Here is a 24,650-nt window from a genome sequence, read left to right as displayed (position 1 = left end):
AATTTATTGCTGTTCAATAAGGTCATAAAACTGCTGCCACACTTGGATTGGGACATCAGAAACAAGCTCAAGTAATGAAGTAAAGTACAGTAGATGCTGGGATTTTCATCCATCCATCCATCCATCCATCAATCCATCCATCTCATATTAACCTTTATTTTCATTCATTCATTCATACATTTTCTTGTCGGCTTAGTCCCTTTATTAATCCGGGGTCGCCACAGCGGACCAGCAAGTTTTTACGCAGCGGATGCCCTTCCAGCCACAACCCATCTCTGGGAAACATCCACACACACATTCACACACACACTCATACACTACAGACAATTTAGCCTACCCAATTCACCTGTACCACATGTCTTTGGACTGTGGGGGAAACCGGAGCACCCGGAGGAAACCCACGCGAAGGCAGGGAGAACATACAAATTCCACACAGAAACGCCAACTGAGTCGAGGTTCGAACCAGCAACCCAGCGACCTTCTTGCTGTGAGGCGACAGCACTACCTACTGCGCCACTGCCTTGCCCTAACCTTTATTTATTTTCAAAAAAAGTTGCATACAGATGTACTTAATGCATCACATAAACAGACTTCTTAGCATGAGACAGGAGTTAGTGTTTATCTAAAAGTAATGATAAGTTTTCTTCCTGCATTAGTCCCATCTGCATCCAGCCACACATATAACTCTAATCAACACACATGCACACACAGACAGACAAAGAAAGAACCTTCAGCTAATCTCTGCAGACCCAACGTGATCATTAGAAAAACAACCATAAACCTGAAAATAAACCTGAAAATAGGTTTCTGCTTAAGCTTTTAGAGTGGAAGAGCTTAAATGCAGGCATTTTTAAAGTTTATTTGAGCTTTTTTTTTTTGTCCCAGTGCCCCCGTCACCCCCATTTATGCTTTGAGAAGACAGGTCTGCTGTCTACCCGGGAGAGACACAGAGCTGGTGAGAGTTGCTTAAAGAGTGCATTAAAGATTCAGCAGTAATTGCTACGTGTAATGGTGTCTGTTGCTGCTGTTTGTGGATGGATGTCTACAGTAATTAACAGAGAGGTGGAGGAGGGGTTATGTGTGCTCATGAAGCTTTTTTTGGGGTGAGGGGCATCACTGATGTGCATTACTGTAAAATCATTACCACAGTTTATTTGGAGGTGAAGGGTTCTCTTCATGGGGTGCAGAGGAGAAGAGAGGGGTCGCACCGTCACCCATGGTGCTTTGCCCGGAGCTCCCACTGCATGACCTTCCCTGGGTCTTATTGTCATCCATGCCTCCTCCATTTTAATGAGCTCTATTAACCAGTTATTTATTTATTTATTTGAGAGCAAAGGAACGGCCTTGTCGCAGAAGGTAGTTATAGGCTCAAGAACAGGTCATTAGCATTGTTATTCTTTGCGTCGCCTATGCCAATAACCATTAAAGTCGACTGCTAGGTAAAAAGTGACAATTCAGATCAATAGATTGCATACAAAAATATTCCTGTATTGCATAGTGCAAAAAATAACCATCAAATACGAATTCGCAGGTAGCTGAGAGCTAGCAAGGTCTGGTCTGTATAAATCTGCCTGTAGTGTTTGCTCTACACTGTGCCTGTTTGATGTTCCCTCAGTATGGTAAGGGTTTATGTTGTGGGGTAAAATCTGAAGGGTGTCCTGCCTAGACATATCTGACCTGCAACCATTTTGAATTTTGAGGCAGATAATGGTGCTCAGATGCACTCAGGGACCAAACCTTATGAATATGGAGTTAGTAGTGCTTCAAGGTTGTTTTTGTGTGTGTATGTCTCTGTGTGTGTAGGTTTGAACACGTTTGAAGGTTGTTGTTGCTGCAGGAGGTGAAACTAGTCTTTATTTTGAACTTGAGAGTGTACACTAGTGTTGTAATTACCCCCTCATAGTGGCCAAGGGTGACCCCTGACTACACTAAAGCTGACCCACAGCTAAAAATGTGTGTTTAAACATGAGCTCCGGTCCAAACGCCATGCCAACCCAGAGTTAACTCTGCAGGTCCTACGAGCAGGCACACCTTGCAGTAAGCGTTGTTGGCAAGGAGGTCGGTTTGTTCGATATTGTAGGAATAAGACAATTCTTGTTGTGAAAATACTGTAGGATGTGTAAGTGTGTAGCTCTTGGGTGCATTGCTAGACCTTAGCTGACTCTATGTCTCATTATGGGCCCTGCTGGAGGAGACACCAACCATGAATGCTAGAGCCTGCAGGGCTATTTATAGGGCAGTCTTAAGGGGCCCATAATCAGCCAGAAGAGAACGAGAGAGAACAAGAGGAAGAAAGGGTAGAGGCAGGGGGGCACACTTTTTTGGGATATAATAATTATAATTCAAGAGTCTCATTAGATGAATTGTAGCTGACCATAAAAAACGACATTAAGACAAAACAAGCTCTCAACTTGCCTTGCTCAACAAACCAGGTAGGAGTATTGGTCAAGTGTCAAGCCACATGATTAATATTCAAGAGCTCATAAACAGTTTGTCTTCTATTTTTCAGATCATTTTTATGTCCCTTGGGTGTAACAAAAGGTTGTTCAAAACACACATAAACTTGGTTTTCCTAAATTGAAATTTGAATGGATATACACTGTGTTCCTCTGTTGTGCAAGCACCAAATGCTGTGTCAGCAATCATGGAATCTATAGAGGAACCTGTCGCTCTGTCCAACAACTGTATTCTAGAGAGAAGGTTTGTTTGTTTTACTGCCTCATCAAGCAAGGAGGACGGCTGCTCTTAAGGAGCTAGTCTGGCTTTGAGGCTTGGCAGAATGTTTTTATGACCTTCTTGGTTGTATGTGTGCACTGAAGTTCTTGCCTAACATAGTCTGAATGTTTCAGGTGAATCAGCTGCTGTTTGACTAATACAAGGGCCAACACCTGCTATGCAAACAGAGCACAAGTTCAGCCAAATGCATCTTGTGCTACTGTGCTATACTTTATATGTTCGTGTACGTTTTTAGTGTTAGGTAAAAAATCAAGTTAGGGTTAAGGCAGATGCTTGGTTTTGACAGTACTGTAGCAATTAAACAGACTCAATGAAAATTGAACCCATTTAATAAACTGAAGGTGAATCAATGATAGCAGAATTAAAATTATTTGACCAGTTAAGGAAGTACAGCAGAATGACCAGTGTCATTGGAACATTTAAGCGGTCGCATAGCCTTCACCGTGGCTGACACAGACGCTGATGCACACCTTTAAAAAATTGTTACTACACGTCACAATGACACGGAAGCGCAAGCTCAAGATTGGTCAGCTTGGTAGCTGTAGCGAGTGTGGGTCGGGGGTGATAGTCGCGCAATCTCGTCGTAGTGTTTGTTTACAAGTCTCGAGTCCCGTCAAGGAGCTCTAGATGGAGACTTCTGTTTTGATCTTATGATTAAAGTTGTTGCATGTCTGCCGGTTGCCGCCTCTGAATGAGTGAGTTTAACTACTTGAACAATAAGGAAGCATTCAGAAAAAACAAAACAACCTCGAAGAAACTCGACACAGAGGAACATAAAAACCAACTGCCAGCTAGCGTTTCAGAAGTGTTATAACAGAGCAGCACAAACAGCACCCAGAAGTATAAATGCACGACTACTTGCAATGACTATCACCTACTGATTTTGGTGTATAAAACTGTTACCTCACCTCTGAAGTGAAAAATCTTGAGTTTCTACTAGACAGTAGTCTAAAAGTTTACAAACAAATAAGTAAATTAGTAAGTTCAAATTTCTATCATCTACGATGACAAGCCAAAAGAACGGCTATCCATGCCTTTATTTCCACACAATTAGATTATTGTAATTCTTTATATATTGGTCTACCCTCATCTTCTATTTATATACTTCAAATGGTCCAAAATGCGGCCGCCTGTTTGCTCACTAGTAGCCACAAATATGACCATATATTACACCAATATTGCGATCTCTACATTGGTTGCTGGTTCATTTCCAAATTGATTAAAACATTTTACTCTTTGTTTATAAAATTTTGTATAACCTAGCGCCACCGTATCTTTCCAATCTGATAAATATTAGATTAGATCCTATTCCGACTGCCATCTTTTGCAAGTACCTCAATCTCGTCTCAAATACAGGAGCGATAGAGCCTTTGCAGTTGTGGGTCCGAAACAATGGAATAAGTTAGGTTATGGGTATAGGACTAAGTTTGATTTGAAGGCAGGCGCCGCGGTTCATGCTGATCACTCGATGAAGAAGTATAAATTAGCCTTAAGCCAAATGCTTTTGTTCACATAAACATGTATGTTGGAACTAAATCACAATTCTTTGTCTTTATGATCTGCTTCTTTAATTACACCCTTGGGGGCAGTGCTGAGAAAACAATGTGCATTCATGCTATTGTATTGTACTATCGTCATTTTGAAAAATACACCAAATCATACTTGCTTGAAGCATGTGTGTTCACATACTTTTGTATGTTTCAGGCCTAAGATTTAAAAGATGTCTATTTCACAGAATGTTTGAATGAACAGGTTTAGAGGCAGTGAGAAAGAAAAATGTCAGTGGGAGTTTATATGAAGAGGACCAAGGTGAGAGGTGAGGGGATGGAGGAGATCAGGCTGGGGTCTTTGGCTCTGTGCTGTCAGTGTGCTGAGAACCCCCCAGCGGTTCCAGCTTTGGAGTAAATACGGGCCCCGCGGACCCTCTCCCGCCCCGGGGCACACAAACCCCAGGCCTGCCCACATTCCAGCTTTATTTTCCTGGTTGCAGAATGCCTCAGGCAATCTGAGCTGGTGGGGTGTTCTTTTCTCTTTTTTTCCTTTATTTACTCATAAAATGTGTATTAGAAGAACTAAGCAAGTGTGAAGAGCCTTCGTGTAGACTAACTTTCAGTTTCATCTAGTGTTGAGCTACTCCTCCTCCTCTTCCACCCCTCCATCCCTAGCCCCCACCTGCAGCATGCTTCCATCCATCCGAAATGAAGGCTATTTGAATGTTTCAAGCAAACATACAAAGACAGACAGGGGCACACACACACAAACACGTGCTTTCTTTTTTTTTCTCATTCTCTCTACCTCTCCAGAGATGGGAGTCTCACAGATGGGCAGATCCCTTCTCTTTGGATCAGTGAATTTCAAAGAGCCTGTCTGGATCATTATTATGTCCTTTCCCCCCAAAATTTCTTCTCTTGAGAGAGTGGGTGTATTAAGTGCTGGTCTGTATGTATCCACGCATGACTGTTCTTCAGCACCTGTGAACAAAACAATAGGCTTTTTATTGTTTCTTGTTCAATGGGAGTGATATATATCACAATATGTATGCAAACTTACTTGGATCTCAAACCATAACCAGTGACAAGCACATATGGAAGCATCTTCGGTTTGTAAATGCTTCATTTGTTTACAGAGAGAAGAAACAAGAAAGTTACTGTGAAAGAAGTGATCATGAAATTCAATCTCATAGAGCTCTACAACATGTTAGACCATCCAACCTCTTCTGTGTTTACTTGCATAGTTACTATTTTATTTCTTGTTTTGTTTTATTCTTGCAGTTAGCAAGAAGTCAGCTCTCACACCCTTGGTACATGTGCCGTAGTCGTAGTTATTCATTTGTCCTTGACCCCTGTGCACAGATGGTTTGGGATATTCTGCTTATTTGAGCACCTCTAGTGAGAACCTGGCCCACTGGGTGCTTGCCGTGTTCACATTTCCCTATGAGCATTGTTTATGTGGTTGGAATGATATCTGATGCTGTGGTTCATCCTACGCTGGACAGCTGAAAATATATCCACATTCCTCTTTGGCAAAGTAGACATCTGATTTGTCTGATTGTGGTAAAGCCTTTGCTCTTAATCCAAAAAACAAACTACACACATCATTTACATGGCTTAAATTTGGTTATCACATTTAGTTGTTTGCTCTAGTTTACTTACTGTTATGGCTGCTTCCACAATCCACATGTCTCTTGCTGAAGGCATATCAATGTCAAATGGATTTCCAGTTTTTTTTCCATGAAGAATGAAGTGTCACTACAAAGGTCAGCTTGCAAAACTCAGATTTGGTGTAGGTGAAAAGATTTTGCCAGAAAACCAGATTAAATAAAGGTCTCTGGTGTTTTCTCTCTCTCTGTCTTTCTGACTCTGTCTCTTTCTCCCGGAAGTCTCCAGGCAGTAGAGGGACAGAGGGAGAGTTCATCCCTTTGGGAGGATTTAGAGGGCTCCCTTGTCTTTCACTTCATCAGAGACAATTGAGTCATTCATTTCTATTGTATCTGCGCTAAGGCAAGGCAGTAGAAGGCGAAGCAGGGCTTGAGGGTTCGCTGAAGGGTGGGGGAGCGAAGGGGAGCCCCTGCTGTTGGGGCCCCGGGACAGAGTGAGCACTTTGGGTAAGTCTGAAGATTTGGGGGAGGGTACAGAGTTCTCTGGAGCTCCAGAGCAATTTGTCACATCAGAATAGCACTTGAGTTACGTGGAAGGGGGCCTCCTAGCTGGAGAGTTTTTAGAAGGCACAGAAGAGGCAGGGAGAGGTCAAGGGTCATGGCCTTCTCAAACCCAAGTGGTTCATTCGTCAGCGGGCCAGGGGTGGTGGAAAGGGTTGCACTATGAGAGAACACTGCTGAGTCTTTGGCACTGGTCTAGGCTCAGCTTTCCTTGGCATGCTTGTAAAACCTGCAGGAGGGATTAGACCAAGGGAAAAGTCTGAAGTGGATATGCCTGTCAGGGTATGTGCACTCGATTTTCAGCACCCACACTAGCCAAGGTTTCACCTTTCACCCCATCTGAACTGAATAGCACAAGCTGGAGCACAGGATGTCACCTGGCCTCTGGTACACTTGTTATTATTGCACATTCTCATTGCATTAAACATGAGCTCATCCCAAAAGGATCTTCAAGATTGTCATTCCCGTCCACCTGTCAATGGTTATTTTCAGCATTCCAGCAGTTGTTCAGCTAGTTGGAGGTGATTATGTTCAAGTTGATTCTGATGTAGTCCAAAGGTCCCTGCAGGTATGGCAACAGGACTGCAACCTGCTGTAAAATCATCTCTAATTATTACTTATTCAGTTCTTTTCTTAATGTACAGTATTAGAAAATAAGTCAGACAAACGTATTAAACTATGTTTTCGCCTTCAAAGGTACTTGCTGTAATGACAAGTTTTTGCTTTGTTTTTTATCACTGGAAAACTGAAGCATGGAATGTCCTTAAGTGAAGTGTTAAGTCTTAAAGGAGGTCAGCGAGGTCGATCAAACCCTTCTAATATGCTAGTGGAATGAAAGGGATGAATCTGTTTGATTAGATGGAGAGTGGGAACTGAAAAATATACCTCAATTGGCTGGATCTGGTCAGGCACAGTGATGAATTTGATTCTGATTTGTGGTTTGCTTGGGCCAAGTTTTTTAGTTGAATTGGAGCCCAGTGGTTGATGTCCTGACTGCATCAGAGGCCAAGTTACAAGGCTGACCGACTTGTCAGAAGTTTCCTTCGGGGATCTGATAAAGTATAGCACAGCATGCATTAGGTCTTAAAATGAGCACTATTTTTTCACATGGAGTGTACTCTAAATTCATTTTTTATGTTATGGACTTAAGACTGCATCCAAAATTGGTTAAGAAGGTTAAGAAATTGAACTTTAGCTGCTTCATTCCTGTCTTCGTTCCTTCTTACATTTTCTTTTATATTCTTTCTTTCCATTCTTTTTTCATTGTTTTAAATTTTGTTTCAATAATTTTAAATGCTACTTTCTTAAATGTTTTGGCATCAGCCAAGCCCACATGCAAATTCACCCAACTCTCCTATTTAGCACCATAGATGGTTTGAATACTTATTTGAATTAATTTAGCCAGTGAGTAGAGCATCGGTTTTCAAAGGTCACTTATTAAACTAAGTATAAGTTGCTTTTCAGGTTTTCCAAAATATTAGCAAGACCAAGCTAACCCCTGACCTGTGTAATTTAACAAATCCACTGGCCATACTTTAAGTGTTGAGTGCGTAGACCTTCATGTTTTTTAAGATGAAACACTCATGACTCTGAGTACCGTCTGAGTACAGGTCACTTGCTCACTGACAGCCAGTTGTCTTCTAAGCTTCCATGTATACAGGTTAAGGTTCAGGGGTCAAGTTCACTTGTCGTTGACTGATGGACATTAGCTAAAGGAGTTTGGGGACAGTAACAGCAGGTCTGTAATGGGCCTCAGCATGTGATCTCTAAGACACAGTGTGCATGTTTTGCATAGGTTGGGTTTTGCTAAGTAGATCCTGCAGTCTATTGGTGGGAACAGACATATAACCCCAGAAATGGTGTCTATCAGCAGGACTCCATGTCAGAGTTCAGGGCTCTGTAAATGGGGCAGAGGAAAGATAGAATGGCATTTTGACTTTGTGTTACTGAGTGAACTGGATAGGAATCTCAGATATTTATATTCTTAAGGTTTTGTATATTAATGTCTTGTATGTATGCTTTATTACAAGCTATGTTCCAAATTGAATTTTATATTATATTTTCAAAATGTTATGGAGGTTTACAACTTAAAGGAAGAATTTGAGAATGCTTTCAAGCTTTTCATGGTGATTATGAAGATTTTTTTCAAATGTTGATTTTAAGAGGCATGTAAGGTTCATAAAAGGGCTGTTTGCGTGTATGCACCTCTGATAAAGTCCAGGTCAATCATTCATGGGGACAGTCTCTGCGATGACTCAACGTCACACCCTTATTATGTGTACTGGGAAAAATGCTGAAGTCCACCTGGAATTCCAGCGGCCAATAAAACATCTGGGCATGATTAATCCAGAAAGAAAAGTTAACACATCCACCCTAATGCATTTGAGTTTGTCATTCAGAAGAATGGTTTAAATGAAAGCCAAGCGTAAAGGTTGATTTATACTTCTGCTTCAAGCGCACATGTATGGTCCGGTGCATCTTTCGCGCAGGCGCATATCCCTTGCCACGGCTGTCGCAGACACTGATGCACACTTCTCAAAAAATGTAACTACATATCACAACAACGCCTAGCGCAAGCTCTGTAATTGGTACCGTACTGTATTGGTACCGTACTGTCATTGGTACTGTAATCTGCTCGGTTTGGTACCGGTGATGAGCATTGGTGATGCTGAGTGCTCCAAGCCCGATGGAGTGAGTGTTTACAAGAGTCGAGTCTCGTGAAGGAAGATGAAAACTTTTGTTTTGTGTTAACCTCATGATGTTGTTGCACATCCACCGATTCCCGCCTCTTAATGAGCGAGTTTGAGCTTGTACATAAAGGTAGTGTTTAGAAAAACAAAACACCCACAAAAAAACTCGACACAGAATTGTTAAAAACCTACTGCCAGCTAGCGTTTTGGAAGGGTTACTGCAGAGCAACACCAAAGTATAAATGCAGAAGTATAAATGCACGACTATGTACAAGGCTGGCGCCGTGGATCACGTTGATCACTCGATGCAGAAGTATAAACAGCCTTAAGATGTCAATTAATCATTAGTTTCAACTGTCAAGGATTTCCACCTCATGCATCATTCGACCTCAGATCTTTTTGACATAATTTATTTTTGTTTACTTTTTTTTTTCATGTCACAGTCACTTTTTATTTGGGATATTTTAGCTCTTATGTTGTGTTTCCCTTTGTTTTCTGCATTATTAACATGTTTTTCTTTTGTTTTTCTCCATTCTTTTCTTTCTGCCATCCAGTATCTACAGATGAAATGGCCCCTGCTAGATGTTCAAGCAGGAAGTCTTCAGAGTAGACAAGCACTTAAAGATGCCAGGTCACCTTCTCCAGCACACATCGTTGTAAGTAACACTCATGAGTCATTGCATTTACAAAGCTCTTTGTTCTACAGCACAGTCCATGAAAATTTCCTGTATCCTGTGTATTTGGTGCTTTGGGACCTTACGCTCCTCTCCTAACTCACAGCTGTCAATGGGATGACCTATAAGTAACTGTAAATCCGATTGCGTTGGAAAATTATATGTCATATGGGCGCTTTTGTTTTTTAATATGGCTTTTTTATGGAAACAAGAGGGTGAGATATCCACATGTGTAGCTCAGAAGAGTTTTCTCCCCAATTCTTATGCTGTAAAGTGGCAGAGGACAAACCATCCTTACAGTGGAGACGGATAATTAACACCCATGCTAAGCTTGGTTCAGGGAATGAGTGTGTGGAGTAGGGATGCTATGTTTATTTTGTTTTATGTGCTGGATCCGCTGGTGCTGTTATACATGTGTTTAACGCTAAATTTATCACTCTTCAAGGTTAGCCATGCTTCTGGGCAGAAATAATGTTACAGTGTTAAAACCTCAGGTTATTGATTCCCTTCCTTGGACAATAGACCAAATTTGATTTTGGTCTTTCCATTGTGGTTCAGGAGTTTGGGGGCTTCATTGCGTTTCCATAGTTACCAGGCACAACAGAGTGCCTCCAAGGTCAAGTTTAGGAATCCAATAAAATAATGCATTGGCTTCAGTGCAATATTTTGTTAGAGAGATAAACAGAGTGTGCTTTTGGACATACCAGGCTAAATTTTATTAGTGGTTCTTACTTTAAATAGGTGTGGGTTGTTTGTTTTTACCATTTGTTTTACTGTGGTGCTGTGATATACAGGAATGCATTCCCAGCTGCATTGTAAAGGGATTGAGTTAGTCAAAATGTGACTTTTTGATCACACATGGAATTGTGATACTAAAACTTGACCAAAAATTAACAGTTAAAATAATTCTTCTTTTAATGGCTAAAGTAGAAGTGCAAGAAGAAAATGATGGTTGGCTGCGACATTCAGGTTGTGTTAAAGGTTGGTAGATTTGGTTAATTAAACATTAATTTTGGTATAATTGTTATATTAGTGCAATTGAATGCTGTGTGTAAGCTGCATCTGAAGTATGATAGACCAAACAGATAGACCAAGACTGCTGAAAAAAAGGGTTTCAATTTACTTCACCAATTGAAGTGTGGTGCTCACAGAGATATTTTTTGGGGAAAAAAAATCAACAAAAATTTCTAAACAACCCAAAAACAGGACATGATGTCATAAAATGTGACATTAAAATTGACATAAATCTTAAGAATTCCAGTCAGAGTAATGATGTTGCCCATTAGGCATGGGACGATTTTCTAGGCATAGCGGTGTTTCCAAAAGTTAAGGTTTTAAAACCAGTAAAATCTTCCGTTATACTGTTCCTACGGTATATGTAAAAACTGGCGTAAAAAGAAAGAAAAATAATTACCGTTAAATTATAGAAATTCGCTGTAAATTAATGGAAGCTATTACAGAAATTCACCATAAAATAATGGATGTTAAAATACAGGAATTTACCATAAAATAACGGGCGTTTAAATACAGAAGTTCACAGTAAAATAATGGACGCTAAATTACAGAAATTCAATGTAAAACATTGGATGTTTAATTACAAAAATTCATCGTAAAATAACGTCGGTAAATTACATAAATTTACCGTAAATTAATAGATGTTAAATTACAGAAATTAACCTTAAGTAACAGATGTTCAATTACAGAAATTCACCGTAAATAACGGACGTTAAATTACAGAAATTTCCTTAAATTTGAATTTCCAGTAAATTTCTGTAATTTAATGTCTGTTACTTTACAGTAAATTTCTGTAATTTAACGGCCATCATTTAACTTTTTTTCAGCACACCAGCTGCCGGACAAACCTCATAAAATAACAGATTTTTTTTACAGTGTGTATGTTTCAATATATTGGAAATACAAAATGTAATAATATTGTAACATATTATTAACATTTCAAATAAATGTATTCCTGTGATGGCAAAGCATTTGAATGCCACTGTTTATATTGATCATCAATTTCAATTTAAAGTGCTATTAACATGTTATGATGTATTAAATAGCTCCATAGCACTTCAAACTATAAATAGTCCCTCTAATGAATGAAGTGGTATTTCTACTTAAGGGCTGTCTAATACGGAAACTGTAGTAAACTATTTTTTGCCTTTAAACACAGGGCAACCATCCCATGTGTGTACAGGGAAAAAGAAAGAAAATAAAATGATTGTCCTCCCTCTCTGAATCATTAAATGTGTGGGAGGTAGTTAAGAACAGGCTCAGGTAAATACTGCACTTGAGTTTTATCCCTGTGACTCATGGGGCTATAAATGCTTATCAGCACAGAGCAGTTTTCTCTATTGCCTTTTAAAAACAGCCCTAAAGACCTACAGCAAGAGTGCAAGAGGGATATTTGGTATTTATTTATTTTTTGCTCTGTGTGGCGTGGTTATCAATTCACTGAAATTTATTTATTCGTATCATTTGAACAATATGCACCCCGAACTCTCAATTAAACCTGGTGTTTTGCATAGTTTCTTCATCTTTCTGCCTTTCTCTCTTTCTCGCTCTCCCATTTGTGCTCTTTCTCTCTTGTGCTGACGTCTGTTTGATTTGATGTTTCCTTGGTTTGCATCATGCCGTTGGTGAATCTATCTGGAGACAGTTGGTATTGTCAGGGATAGATAACTGCAGAATGCCCTGAGCTGTATTTTATTTATTTATTTATTTATTTACTTACTTTTTTTGCTTCAGTCGGTCTATATACTGCCGTACGTGAAGGCCTTATCAATAAATTGTACGGTAAACAGTAGTGTCTCTTCTCTGTCGATTTGGAAGAACACCTGCCCGCCTTGACCCGTGGCTCTGAAGACGCCTGTCTGCCGTGGACTGATAAGAGAGCGCCGATGGGCGTGAGATAAGGAACATAAGCCGAAGTTCAAGTGACCCAACAATCACCAATGACAGAGATACAAACACACAGGTGGACAACAGGAGAGACGAGGAGATACCGTAAAAGGGCAGGCAGAAAAACAAGACGTAGAGAAAGAGACAACAAATAAGTGCAAATATAGTTGAAAAAGAATGAAGCAGCGCATACTAGACGAATATTTCACCTAAGTGGCAATAACAAAGCAGAAGAATACAGTTATCGGCCCAGGTTTAGAGTGCTAAATATGGTTCGTTTCATACGCAGTTCTGTTGTAACTGTTTTATTACTGAAGTGACTTTTTAAATCTTTTATGTCTATCACGAGATTTGAAAAAAGGTCTTGACATTGGTTATTTCTAATGTAGACAGCATTCAAGACATTCTTTGTATGAGCGCCACAGTTTGAGCGTCACATCTGAGATGCCTGCTTGCCTAAAAAATTATTTGTTTGAAATATGAAATATTGTTTAATTTAATAAACTACTAATAAACAAAATATTGATAGTACATTTATATATTTTTTTACTCCAAGGTTTTCAGCTACATTGGTGACTTGTTAAGTATGTGCATACTCAATAATAATAATAATAATAATAATAATAATGATAATGATAATGATAATAATAAAATAGTAATTAATTGTTAATAATAATTATTTATATTTTAAACCTATTCTATCATTGTTAGACTTCTATCTGCCATATTTATTTATTTATTTATTTATTCATTTATTTATTTTGTTTCATACTTTATTAAAAAAATAATATATATATATATATATATATATATATATATATATATATATATATATATATATATATATATATATATATATATATATATATATATATATATATATATATATATATAGTAGTACAGTATACATAGTAGTATACAAGATAGGACAAATCATCTAGTTTTCTTATTTTTTCACTATACCCTCAAAATTAAATAAATAAACTGTATGAATTAAAAACAAACGTATCCTCTGAGAGAGAATTTTTTTTTTATTTAATTAAAAATAAATGAAAAAAATTTAATAAAATAATAATAGAGCAAGTTTACAATAATAGAGTAAAACTTTAAAAGAGTAAAAATTTGCGTTAAGTAGTCAATATTATCTTTTTCCAGTTATTTACTGTGTATTAGAGCTTATATCAACTGAATGGGGGTAAGCCTTTGATACAGTCTAAAACAGGGGTTCGAGGTCTTGTAAAAAGATTTGAGAGATCCTGCAAGTAAGCATCTTAACTTATCAAGTTTTATGCAGCTAAAGATTTCTCTGACACACATGTCATGTGATGGAGGAAGGACCTGTTGCCATTTGATAAGAATGGCTAGTCTAGCTAAAAGATTTTTTATTCAATCATTTTCTTTTCGGTTTGGTCCTTTATTAATCTGGGGTCGCCACAGCGGAATGAACTTACTCAGCATATGTTTTACGCACCGGATGCCCTTCCAGCTGCAACCCATCACTGGGAAAAATCCATACACACTCATTCACACACATACACTATGGCCAATTTAGCTTACTCATTTCACCTGTACCACATCTCTTTGCATGTCGGTAAAAGATTTTCGTATATATTTTAAACATAAATACTTCTAGAAGTTGACAAACGTGTTATTATTATTATTATTTTGCTTGGTATTTAAAAGGATAAGGCCTGTCATTCAGAAGTTTTGTCATTTCTTAATGTTTTAAATAAGTATCTTCAGCACAACCTCTACCATTACTATTTTTTGCGATATTTACAATATTTACTGCATATTCATTAATTAATATTTAATTTAAGTAAAAAAATGAAAATGTTGTTTATTTAATGCCGAAAACCTTCTATAGGTTTCATAAATGTCCCTATAATTTGAAGTAATAATTTTTTACACAGACATCCATAAACAAGTTAGCAAACACTACCATCAATCCCAGACACTACTGTAGTCACACATTAGCCTTATTTCTGCTACAGACTCATCATGTGTCCACAGAGGTGCTCCTCCACACTGCTCCATGAATAGAGTGCAGGAAGTGCCCCTCTCGCCTCTGTCACGCCCATAGAAGGCAGTGCCAGGATGTTTGAAGTCCTCAAGAGCCCCGCAGGCTTTCCAAAGCCTGTTAGCCCCACGCAGTCAGCATGCATTTACTACCTGTTCACAACTCATAAAGAACACATCACTGCAAAGCACCGCCATCCGCCTGTCCCACTGCCATCTACAGTGCCCTCCACTTATACAGGCATGCCTAATGTGCCAAAGAAGAGTGTAAAATAAAAAAGTCTTTATGCTTTAACCTTTAGATTTTTTGCTTATAATATTACTGTAACTATTGAAGATTGATTCGAAGATGCTTGAATTTGTTATTGATATGAGCAGAGAAGCCATTTCAATCACTTCTGCAGTTTCCCTGCTGATTTTAGAACAGTCTATTGGGACTAGGACACACTGATTATTGCCTTAGTTGTTGGAATGGGGGCGATGTGGTGGCGCAGTAGGTAGTGTATGGGTGTTACCCAGTGATGGGTTGCAGCTGGAAGGGCATCCGTCTCTGCATTTTTTAAATTAAGAAACACCCCATGTCTTCTTAACCAAGCACCCCTCATTCAGATCATCAGCAGAGACTGAAAGAACTGTAATGGGTGTGACAGACAAAGGAAACATCCAAAACATGCTGTGCTGGTGTCCTGGTTGAGAAACACTGGAATACATGACAGAAATCAAAATACTTTGTTTTGCTACTAATAGACTGCTCGCTAAGTGTTAAATAAATATCACAGGGTTTAAAATCTAATCCATCTCAGGGACTTATCAACCCAATCAACTCTTGCGGTGCACTTGAATTCACTCATTTGTTTTCATTCACTCTTTCGAGTGGACTAATATAGGGAATAGTGAATGAGGGTTTAGGGGGTGATTCCAGATACAGCACTAGTGAATTTGGCCTATGTGTTACCTCATATTTACCCCTCTGTAAAACAGGAGATCAAGGACGAAGAATTTCCTGTTCTTTGTCACCACAATGTGCAAAAAAATAATACTAATATTTTATTTCACATTCATTACAATTTTTTTTTTGCTCATATATGAATCCATTGGGGGCAATAATTGTGGCACACATACAATTAACTGAGATATTTATCTGTTTTTAGTAATTTTTTTTTGTTAATATTTTAAGCAAAAGATCAAAAAGTTAAACAACAAATGCATTTTTTCCATAGCTTTCTTTGTTCGTATTTACCAAAGATGTTGATATTAGTGAACAATACTGTATACTCAAATTTTGATGTGATTTTTAAAGCATTTCTTTATATAAGCTCTAATATAGACATGACAGTTCAGAAAGGTAGAGTTCAGAAAGATAGAGATTGTATGAGCGGGTATGGTGCGTTTGCAATTCCAATGGGAAGCAGTTGGACACAATGGTACGATAGGAGATTTCCCCACATCTGTGACACATTGGCCATTCGTTTCGGGATCAGTTTCCTGCTCTCGCTCTCTTCTTCAGCTTGTATTCACAGCTGTCCATCGCTGTTCTGGGGTGCTTCCTCATGTTGAGTTTCTTGTGGTAGGACATATATACTGTATACTTGATTGGTATCGGCAGATGTTTGAATCATTACATACAGCCATTTTTTACACTCTCTGTTATGGTTATCTGCTTGCACAGGAAATGAGGATTCCACTGACATGAAAAAATGAGTGAAATTTAGTCATGTAGATTAATTCCATCCATCCATTTTCCTTTAGCTCAGTCTCTTGATTTATCAGGGATGAATTAATTTTACTTTATTCACAGCGGAATGAACCACCAATTCACTTGGCATATGTTTTTTGCGCATCAGATGCCCTTTCAGCTGCAACCCATCACTGGGAAATATCCATACACACTCATTAACACATATACAGTACGGACAATTTAACTTACCCAATTCACCTATAGTGCATGTCTTTGGACTGGTTGGGGAAACCGGAGCACCCGGAGGAAACCCACGCAGACATGCAAACTCCACACAGAAATGCCAACTGACCCAGCCGGGACTTAAACCAACAATGACCTTCTTGCTGTGAGGTGATCGTGCTAACCACTGAGCCACTGTGTCGCCCGTAGATTAATTCAATTAGCCAATTAATAATAACTATTATTATTATTATTTTTAGAGCTAAACACACTTGCCTGCACCTATAATAATAATAAGGTAACGCTTTACAATAAAGTTGTATTAGTTGATGTTACTTAAGGCATTTACTAACACAAATAAGCAATAAAGAATACATTTATTTTAGTATTTATTCTTATTTATTAACGTTAGTTAATGAAAATATAGTTGTTATTGTTTGTTACCTACATTACATGAAACATTACATCATGAAAATGTACTTGAAAGATCTGGAGAAGTCATGGAATTTTAGTAGTAAAATGTAGCCTATATGCAAACAGCAGGACAAGGTGGACAAGATTATGGCATGAAGATAAGGTTCAGAAACAGAAATAGACAATTTTGTCTTAATTTTATTATAAATTATTAGCTTTTGTTTCAGCTTTTTAGACATTTTGAACATGTTGAATTATCTAAGGAAGATTATTAATGAATTAATAAATAATAATAATAATAATAATGTTGCATGTTTAATATAAGAAAATAAAAGTTTTTGTTTTCTCCCTTTCTCAACACAGTTGACATGAGTCAGCACTCTGCTGCAACAGTCTCCAAGTTAAAACCAGTGCAATAATTTTGCAGGTCACGAGATGTGCCAGATTGTTAGTAGACACTGCATGCACACATGTGTGTTTTACATCACTTTATCAAACCAATTTATCACATTCAAATGCATGAAAATGAAGTAAAATTTCAAAGATTGCTGGATGACTACCTCAGAGAGACCTTTAAAGTTCATATCTAAGTGCAACTCTCTAAAATAACGCGCAGGCAAAAAAATACACACACGTACAACCTTATCCACTGCACACACACACATTGTCCTCCCGCTCCGAGTCTTGTTGAGACTGGACAATGTCTCCATTGTTTTCTGGGCTTTCACAGGCAGCAGGGGACGGCTGGAGTGTTAACTATTTCCCCACGAGGCCCCACAGCAGTGTGCGTATGCGTGCAACCCTGTGTGCAAGTGAACCAGCAGCAGGAAAAAGCGGGAACAGCCAGAATGCAGGAAAGGGGGAGGAATAGCAGGGGTGGAGCTTGGAAGAATAGCTGAAGGAGTCCCGCTCTGTTCCTGTATGGTAATTAGTATTTAGGAAGTGATGGAATGTGTTGCGATTTGACAGAGCAGGGACCTCCCACCTGAACTGCTGTACGATGAGGGCACGATTGCTGTTTGCTGTCAAAACACAAGTCTGTCTTGTATTGCTGCTTCTTGATGGTACATGTAGGGGTGTGCATGAAGGGTCTAATATTTTAATATTTGATCTGCAATAATTATCCTGGGTTAAATTGCCTGGGTGACCTTTTGTTTATAGGTTATTATTAAAACTAAAAATAGAGTAGAGTAGTGTCAGGAGGACAATTTAACAAAAGATATTGGTCAAAAATAATTCTTAAAATGCAAAGGGTTATATCAAAAATAGTCAGATTGTTGTTGGCTGAAAATAAATAAATTTAAGGCATGATAGTTATAACTAAATACAGTTGAAATCAGAATTGTTATTATTATTAAGTGTTATTATTACAAAATTTTATTATTATTATTTTTTTTAAATTTCCCAAATGATGTTTAACAGAGCAAAGAGATTTTCACAGTATTTCTGATAATATTTCTTCTGGAAAAAGTCCTAGCTGTTTTATTTCAGCTAGAATAAGCACAGTTTTAAATTTTTGAAAAAGCATTTTAAGGTGAAAATTATTCGTCTTTTTAGCTATATTTTTTCTGATTGTCTACAGAACGAACCATTATTATACAATAACTTGCCTAATTACCTTAACCTGCCTAGTTAACCTAGTTAAGCCTTTTAATGTCACTTTAAGCTCTATAGAAGTGTCTTGAAAAAATCTAGTAAAATATTATTTACTGTCATCATGGCAACGATAAAATAAATGTAAACAGAAATTGGGGAAAAAATAAACAGGGGGGCGAATAATATTGACTTCAGCTGTATGTGGCACAAAAAGAGTGACATTACATTAAATGTACTGTTCTGTATACTAATCGGAACAGACATATTTGTTTGTTTATTTATTTATTTATTTATTTATTTGCTTACTTATATTTATTCCATTCTCTATGCCCTGTATAAATGATTGTTATGTATTTTTTATTTGCACACATTTAAAATGTTTTTAACCAAAAACACATACGCTTGTAAATTGAACGTAATAAGCTAATGTGTTCGGAAAAGTCATCAAAAAATGAAGTTTGATTAAAAAATAAGGTCATTCACATTAGTTTTGAATAAACGAAGATAAGAATATTAGTTTTTCCTGAGCTTAATCATTCGAATGGAATAATTGCTCATCTCTAGTTAAAAATAAGCATAAACTAAATGAATAAGAACACATACAGGATGCAGGACATTTTCCCAGACTCCAGCTGAGTAGGAGTAGCGTCTCAAACTAGCACGGGGCCTGTAGTTTTGGCTGGGTAATTTGCAGCCTTTTTTGGAGGGACTGAATGGTGGTGCACCTGGACTAGCTTGACAATGGCTGGGAGGGCCAGAGGCATGCTGGGATACCCCAGCCTCCTCACTGTTAATGAGGACCCCAGTGTCAGAGCCGCAAGACACTGAACCAACTGTCTTTTTCTTCCCTCCTTCCCTTTCTACTAACTATTTCTTACTTTTCATTCTCCATAGGGCCTCCGTCTTTTGCTTCTTGTATTTTTTTGGGTGATGTAATCACGGCCTGTTGTGTGTAACTTCTGTTCCGCCTCTGACAGGACCCTGTTGTGGACATATTGTCACACAGCCACGCTTGGTTTATGTCACTGGTCTGAGACCTTTGGCCAAAGCTTGGAGAGCGTCTCAGCATGTGCTCTGGTGTAGTTCATGAAGGGCCACCCTGGAGCATTTCCTTACCCAAACTCAGGGAACGTCAACACGCTCTTTTACGAGTGACCTGGTGTCAAGGTCATCAGCCCTTGAGCCTTTTTTATTGTTATGTAACCTTGTGAGTCCAGGACACTCCGAGCAATGTGTGAGATCTCTGTCATCTCTTAAATGATAGTTTCTCCTAGACTTAAGTGCTCATCAATTGAATTTTTATGTTGGATTTTAAGTGCTGAGATTAAGAATTACAAATTATTGATTAACTATAATAATTCATATGTATGTTAAAAAACAACGTAGTAAATGTGTAAGTAATGTTTTGTACAATAATTATTTTATAAGGTGGTCTTTAATGGCCAAATTAAAATAATAATTATTTTTATAATGTTAAACATTAAATTAGACATTTCAGCAATGGGATAAACATTATGAATAACAAATATTCAATATGAGATTTGATAAGTGTTACGTTTATCTGTTGGCCTAATATTGTGTTTTCATTGACTGACTGTCACACAAATGGCCAGTATTGATCAATATGTTAAACATTGGCTTGGTTGGAATATCAAGCATGTATAATTTATGTGTATATTTATATATCTTGATATCTATATAACTTATATACAGCATAGGTTCATTCTGAAAACATAGCCCTATATACATTTTTGAAGATCGTGAATTGTGTAGCCAGAAGTACGTATGGCTGCATTTCATTTTTTAAACGAAAGATACATGGCAGTATGACGCTGTTCCTTTTCGCGCTCACCAGCTGACCTCTTACCTTCGTACAGACGGCTTTTCTGATGTTACCAGTTTGTCCAGTTAGCTCGCCATGTACATCTGCGGACTTAAAAAAATAGCCAAAAAATAAAATAAACACATAAATAAGAGTGTGAGAATGTGGTAGAATCTGAAAACGTGGTAAATATCAGGTGAGGGCTTTTCTTTTTCTGGATTGCTTTTTAAAACTGTCAGTTGGGTTTAGGGAAGTGGGTGAGGGGGTCAATCAGTGCTTAAAAAACACTATTGGTTGGGTTAGGTGGCTCAATCAATTGGTCATTCAGTCAATCATTCAGTCAGTCGACAGCGGCCTCTGGTGGATTCACGTAAGAAAAGCAGCCACAAATGGCACTCACAAGAAAAATGAGAGTTCTCAAAAAACGTACTCAGCGGCCTCTGGTGGATACGTGAAAGCAAAAACTGCAAAAAGCGTAGCTCCTGGGACGTATTTGTCGTTCTCCAGAAATCTATGTAATGGTACGATTTCAGAATGAGCCTGGGTTGCTTAAATATGTATAAATTGTATTTTTTTGAACAATTTGGAGTCATTGAGATTTTCTAAAAGAATTCATCTGATCAAACCAAAATATTTTATATGGTGTTTTCTAAAATATTTCTAAATACTTTAAATGTTGTTATATTATTTATATAATTTAAATCTTTCTTTTTATTCTTCAAACGATCCTTAAAAAATGTATCACTGTTCCTACAAAAAATTAAGCAGTCGTTTTTTAACATTGATAATACTAAATTATTTTCAACTCATAGTCAATAATCAGCATGCAGAAGGATCATGTGACTCTGAAAACTGGAGTAACGCCTGCTGAGATTTCATCTGTGCCTTCAAATGAATTTCAATATTTCACATTGTTGCTGTTTTTGCATTTATAAAATAAACGCTGCCATGGTGAGCATGAAAGGCTAACAACTTTGAATGGAAGTGTATTCATATGCAATTAGGTCTCTTGATCTGTGAGCAAGTTGATATAAGCAACTTTTAAACATGAGATTTTCCTCCATAATCCATCTATGCCATTTCTTGTCTAGCTTTTCTTCGGACAACATGGTGCAACAGGATCACGGTGTAAAAAAATCCTCAATGTGCCTGAAGCCACATCAGTACTCTTTTGACAGTCAGTTGATGTAGACACACTGCCAACATGCTAACAATATCCCAACCACAAGTCACTGTAAACAAACATGCACTTGCGTATTCTCTGTGTGTGTGTGTGTGTGTTGTATGTTGAATGCTAGCTATGTTTGGGCTTGTACCTGGAAGGAGAGGGGTGGCATAGAGCTAGACATTTTTGTGGTTTTAAAAGTCATGCCTTCATGCCCTGGTTGAGTGATGAGTGTACCATGTTCTCAATTTGTGACACGGGACGTCCGTCTTTGCCTTGCAGGGGCCCTTCTGCTTGGAATTCCCCGGACAGACTGATCTGAGTCTTCACCAATTACAGTTGGTGAGAATCCCGAATTCCAAGTTTCTTGCAGCTGGCTTATTGATTGTTTAAATGAATTACCTGCTGGAAAGTCCAGTTTCAGCTGGTAGCTGATTATCTAGCTGGTTATTTCCTGGTCTGAGCTGGTCATTTGCTAGTAAACTATCTTTGACCTACAACAGGGTCATACAGCCATGGCATAGAAATATTTACATAGATGCCTCATTAGCAGATGTTTCTATAGGCTACTATACATCGTTTTCAATGTGGCTATGTCACTGGCCCATGAACATTTCCTGCTTGTAACAAAAGGTTATTTTATTATATCTTGATGTTAAAACACCTGCCATAAAATAATTTATCAATATGTGGACCTTTTAGAATTCTTAAAAGCTAAAGAAATTTAAAATGTTGTACAGGAAATACATCAGGACCAATGTTATTGTTTACATCCATCAAAATGGTCCATATGTAAGTCATCCGCCATATTGGAACAGTCAAAGTCGGCCTATGAATACCCAAGAGCATGTTGACTGAACATCTATGCTTTTACGCAATCATTAATGAAGCACTGATATGAACATTTTGGCCAATATGATAACTGATAATATTTGAAAATCAAAAACCTATATGCTACAGATTTATTACTTAAATGAATAGTCTAAAATGAAGATTTCTTATTAAATTACTCACCCTCAGGTCATCTAAGATGTACATTTCTTTCTTCAGTAGAACATTGAAGAAGATTTTTAGCTGTATTCCTTTGTGAATTTTATTATATCTCCCTATGATTTCTTATTTATATAAAAGCTATAACCATTGACTGCCATTATAAGAATCAAGATCTTCTTTAATGTTCGCCCGAATAAAGAAAGCCATCTACATCTTAGATGACCAAAGGAAATTATCATTTTTGGATAAATAATCCAATGTAATTTTAAAGTTAGTTTGTTTCCCTCTGAAAAACTCCCACATTGCTGACATCTTGTCTTCAATATAGCATAGACTCCTTTTAAGTGTGCATATGCTTTATTTTCTTAATTAACCAATAACAGTACTATTAATACTAAACGTTTATGATCTAATCCCAGTATTGCTCGCAATATATCATATATCACTTGCAGCCATAGCTATGCATGTATAAATATTTGTACAGATATTGTGTGCTTTTAAAGCTATAACATGGCAGCCACAAGTCATATCTGATAGGGCTGCACAATATATAATGTTTCAGCATCAATATCACAATGTGTGAATCTGCAATAGTCACATCACAGGATCGCAAGAGATTTCAAGTTACCTTAAACTATTTGGACACGAGACATAACTTTTTCTGCTTTAACATTTAGATTAGATTCAGTTGATTGGGTTTTTATGATTACAAATAGAAGAAAAAATATTATATATTTATAAAAAGAAGACGCTGTTATTTACATTTGATTAGGTAATTTTTCTATAAGCTAATACTGTTAAGACTCCACAAAAAACAATAAAGTGTTTATTTATTTTTTATCTTTGTTTTATTGTTTTCATCTGTGCATAAAATGATGTAATTTGGTATATTTAATGCAGATGCACTCGCCTACAAAATGACCACAATCAATACAAAATTGTGAGTTTTTTCAAAATAGATATTTTGTGAAATTATATTCATATTGCAATATATATCGCAGATATATATATATATATATATATATATATATATATATATATATATATATATATATATATATATATATATATATATATATATATATATATATATTTTATATATATATATATATGTACATTGCAATTACATTTTTTTCCAACATCGTGCAGCACTAATATCTGATAAACTCAATGATTTTTGCAGCGTGTGACAACATATCGTTGCAAGATAGAGGTTGTTTTACATAAAGCAGTCGAATACATTAATATCCAGCTGCAGTCCCTCAGACCCACACACATTTGAGCACATACAATCCAGGACACACAATAAAGGCAGGGGCGAACAATATATGGTTACGACGAATGTTAACAATATTAACGTCTTCTCAGACCTCGTCATCAATATATTTTATATATATATATATACATTTTTAATAAGTAGTAAAGACAATAGTGTATACTATTTCACAAATATGATGATCGGCGAATGGGGAACATTGTTTCCAATTACCATTTAATATAATAGAATGAACAGTTTTCTATCAGTCATCATAGATGATCAGTAATTAATTAAATCTGACAGAGTCAATATAGCAGATTGTTTTCTGGCTTTGCTGAAACATTTTTCATCTATATATAAACGTAAAATATATAAATATATCTGTACAGGTTTAATTTATAATATGGTTTTATTATAATAAATTACATACTAGCAAGTTAATATGTATAGGCTATAATACATCTTTATATTTAATAAAAATCTTATTACATTTAATAAATGTTTAACACTATATTAATATTTTACTCAGCTATTGGATAATATATCTTTGCTTAATCAAAAAATAGTCATTAATGGTTTAACTAATTGTTTTTATTTACAAAATATGAGTAGCTAAACTGCACCAATGTTAAAATGATCGCTGGATATAATAATGAAATAATGATTGAAACGGGAAACGCCAAACTGTTCACAGTCACGGACGTCTCGGTCATATTTGTGAAATACAGTAGACGATAAGAAATCAGTCATCGTTAAACAAGAAAAAATAGAAGACTGATCCATCATTAACTATATATGATTCGCCCCTGCCTAGATTGTGTGTC

The 24,650-nt window shown here is 37.1% G+C and overlaps 1 protein-coding gene across 30 annotated transcripts in view; it reads left to right on the top strand.

The window, feature by feature from the left end:
- tcf7l2 (transcription factor 7 like 2) overlaps positions 1–24,650 on the top strand; it is a 123,696-nt gene that overhangs the window by 22,658 nt on the left and 76,388 nt on the right. For 14 of the 30 annotated variants that reach the window (XM_073917369.1, XM_068224494.1, XM_073917376.1 and 11 more), the window contains exons 4-5: positions 9,639–9,740; positions 21,858–21,917. The exons of 8 other annotated variants lie outside the window; for them this stretch is intronic. In XM_073917369.1, coding sequence (XP_073773470.1) covers positions 9,639–9,740; positions 21,858–21,917 — 162 coding nt within the window. The remainder of the gene's footprint in view (positions 1–9,638; positions 9,741–21,857; positions 21,918–24,650) is intronic. 8 more of the 30 variants (XM_068224502.1, XM_073917381.1, XM_073917378.1 and 5 more) reach the window with 1 other exon arrangement.

Source organism: Danio rerio, chromosome 12 (genome assembly GCF_049306965.1).
Source record: "Danio rerio strain Tuebingen ecotype United States chromosome 12, GRCz12tu, whole genome shotgun sequence".
Lineage (NCBI taxonomy): Eukaryota > Metazoa > Chordata > Actinopteri > Cypriniformes > Danionidae > Danio > Danio rerio.
Note: the sequence above shows the minus strand (reverse complement) of the source record. Positions and strands in the feature narration are given on the sequence as shown.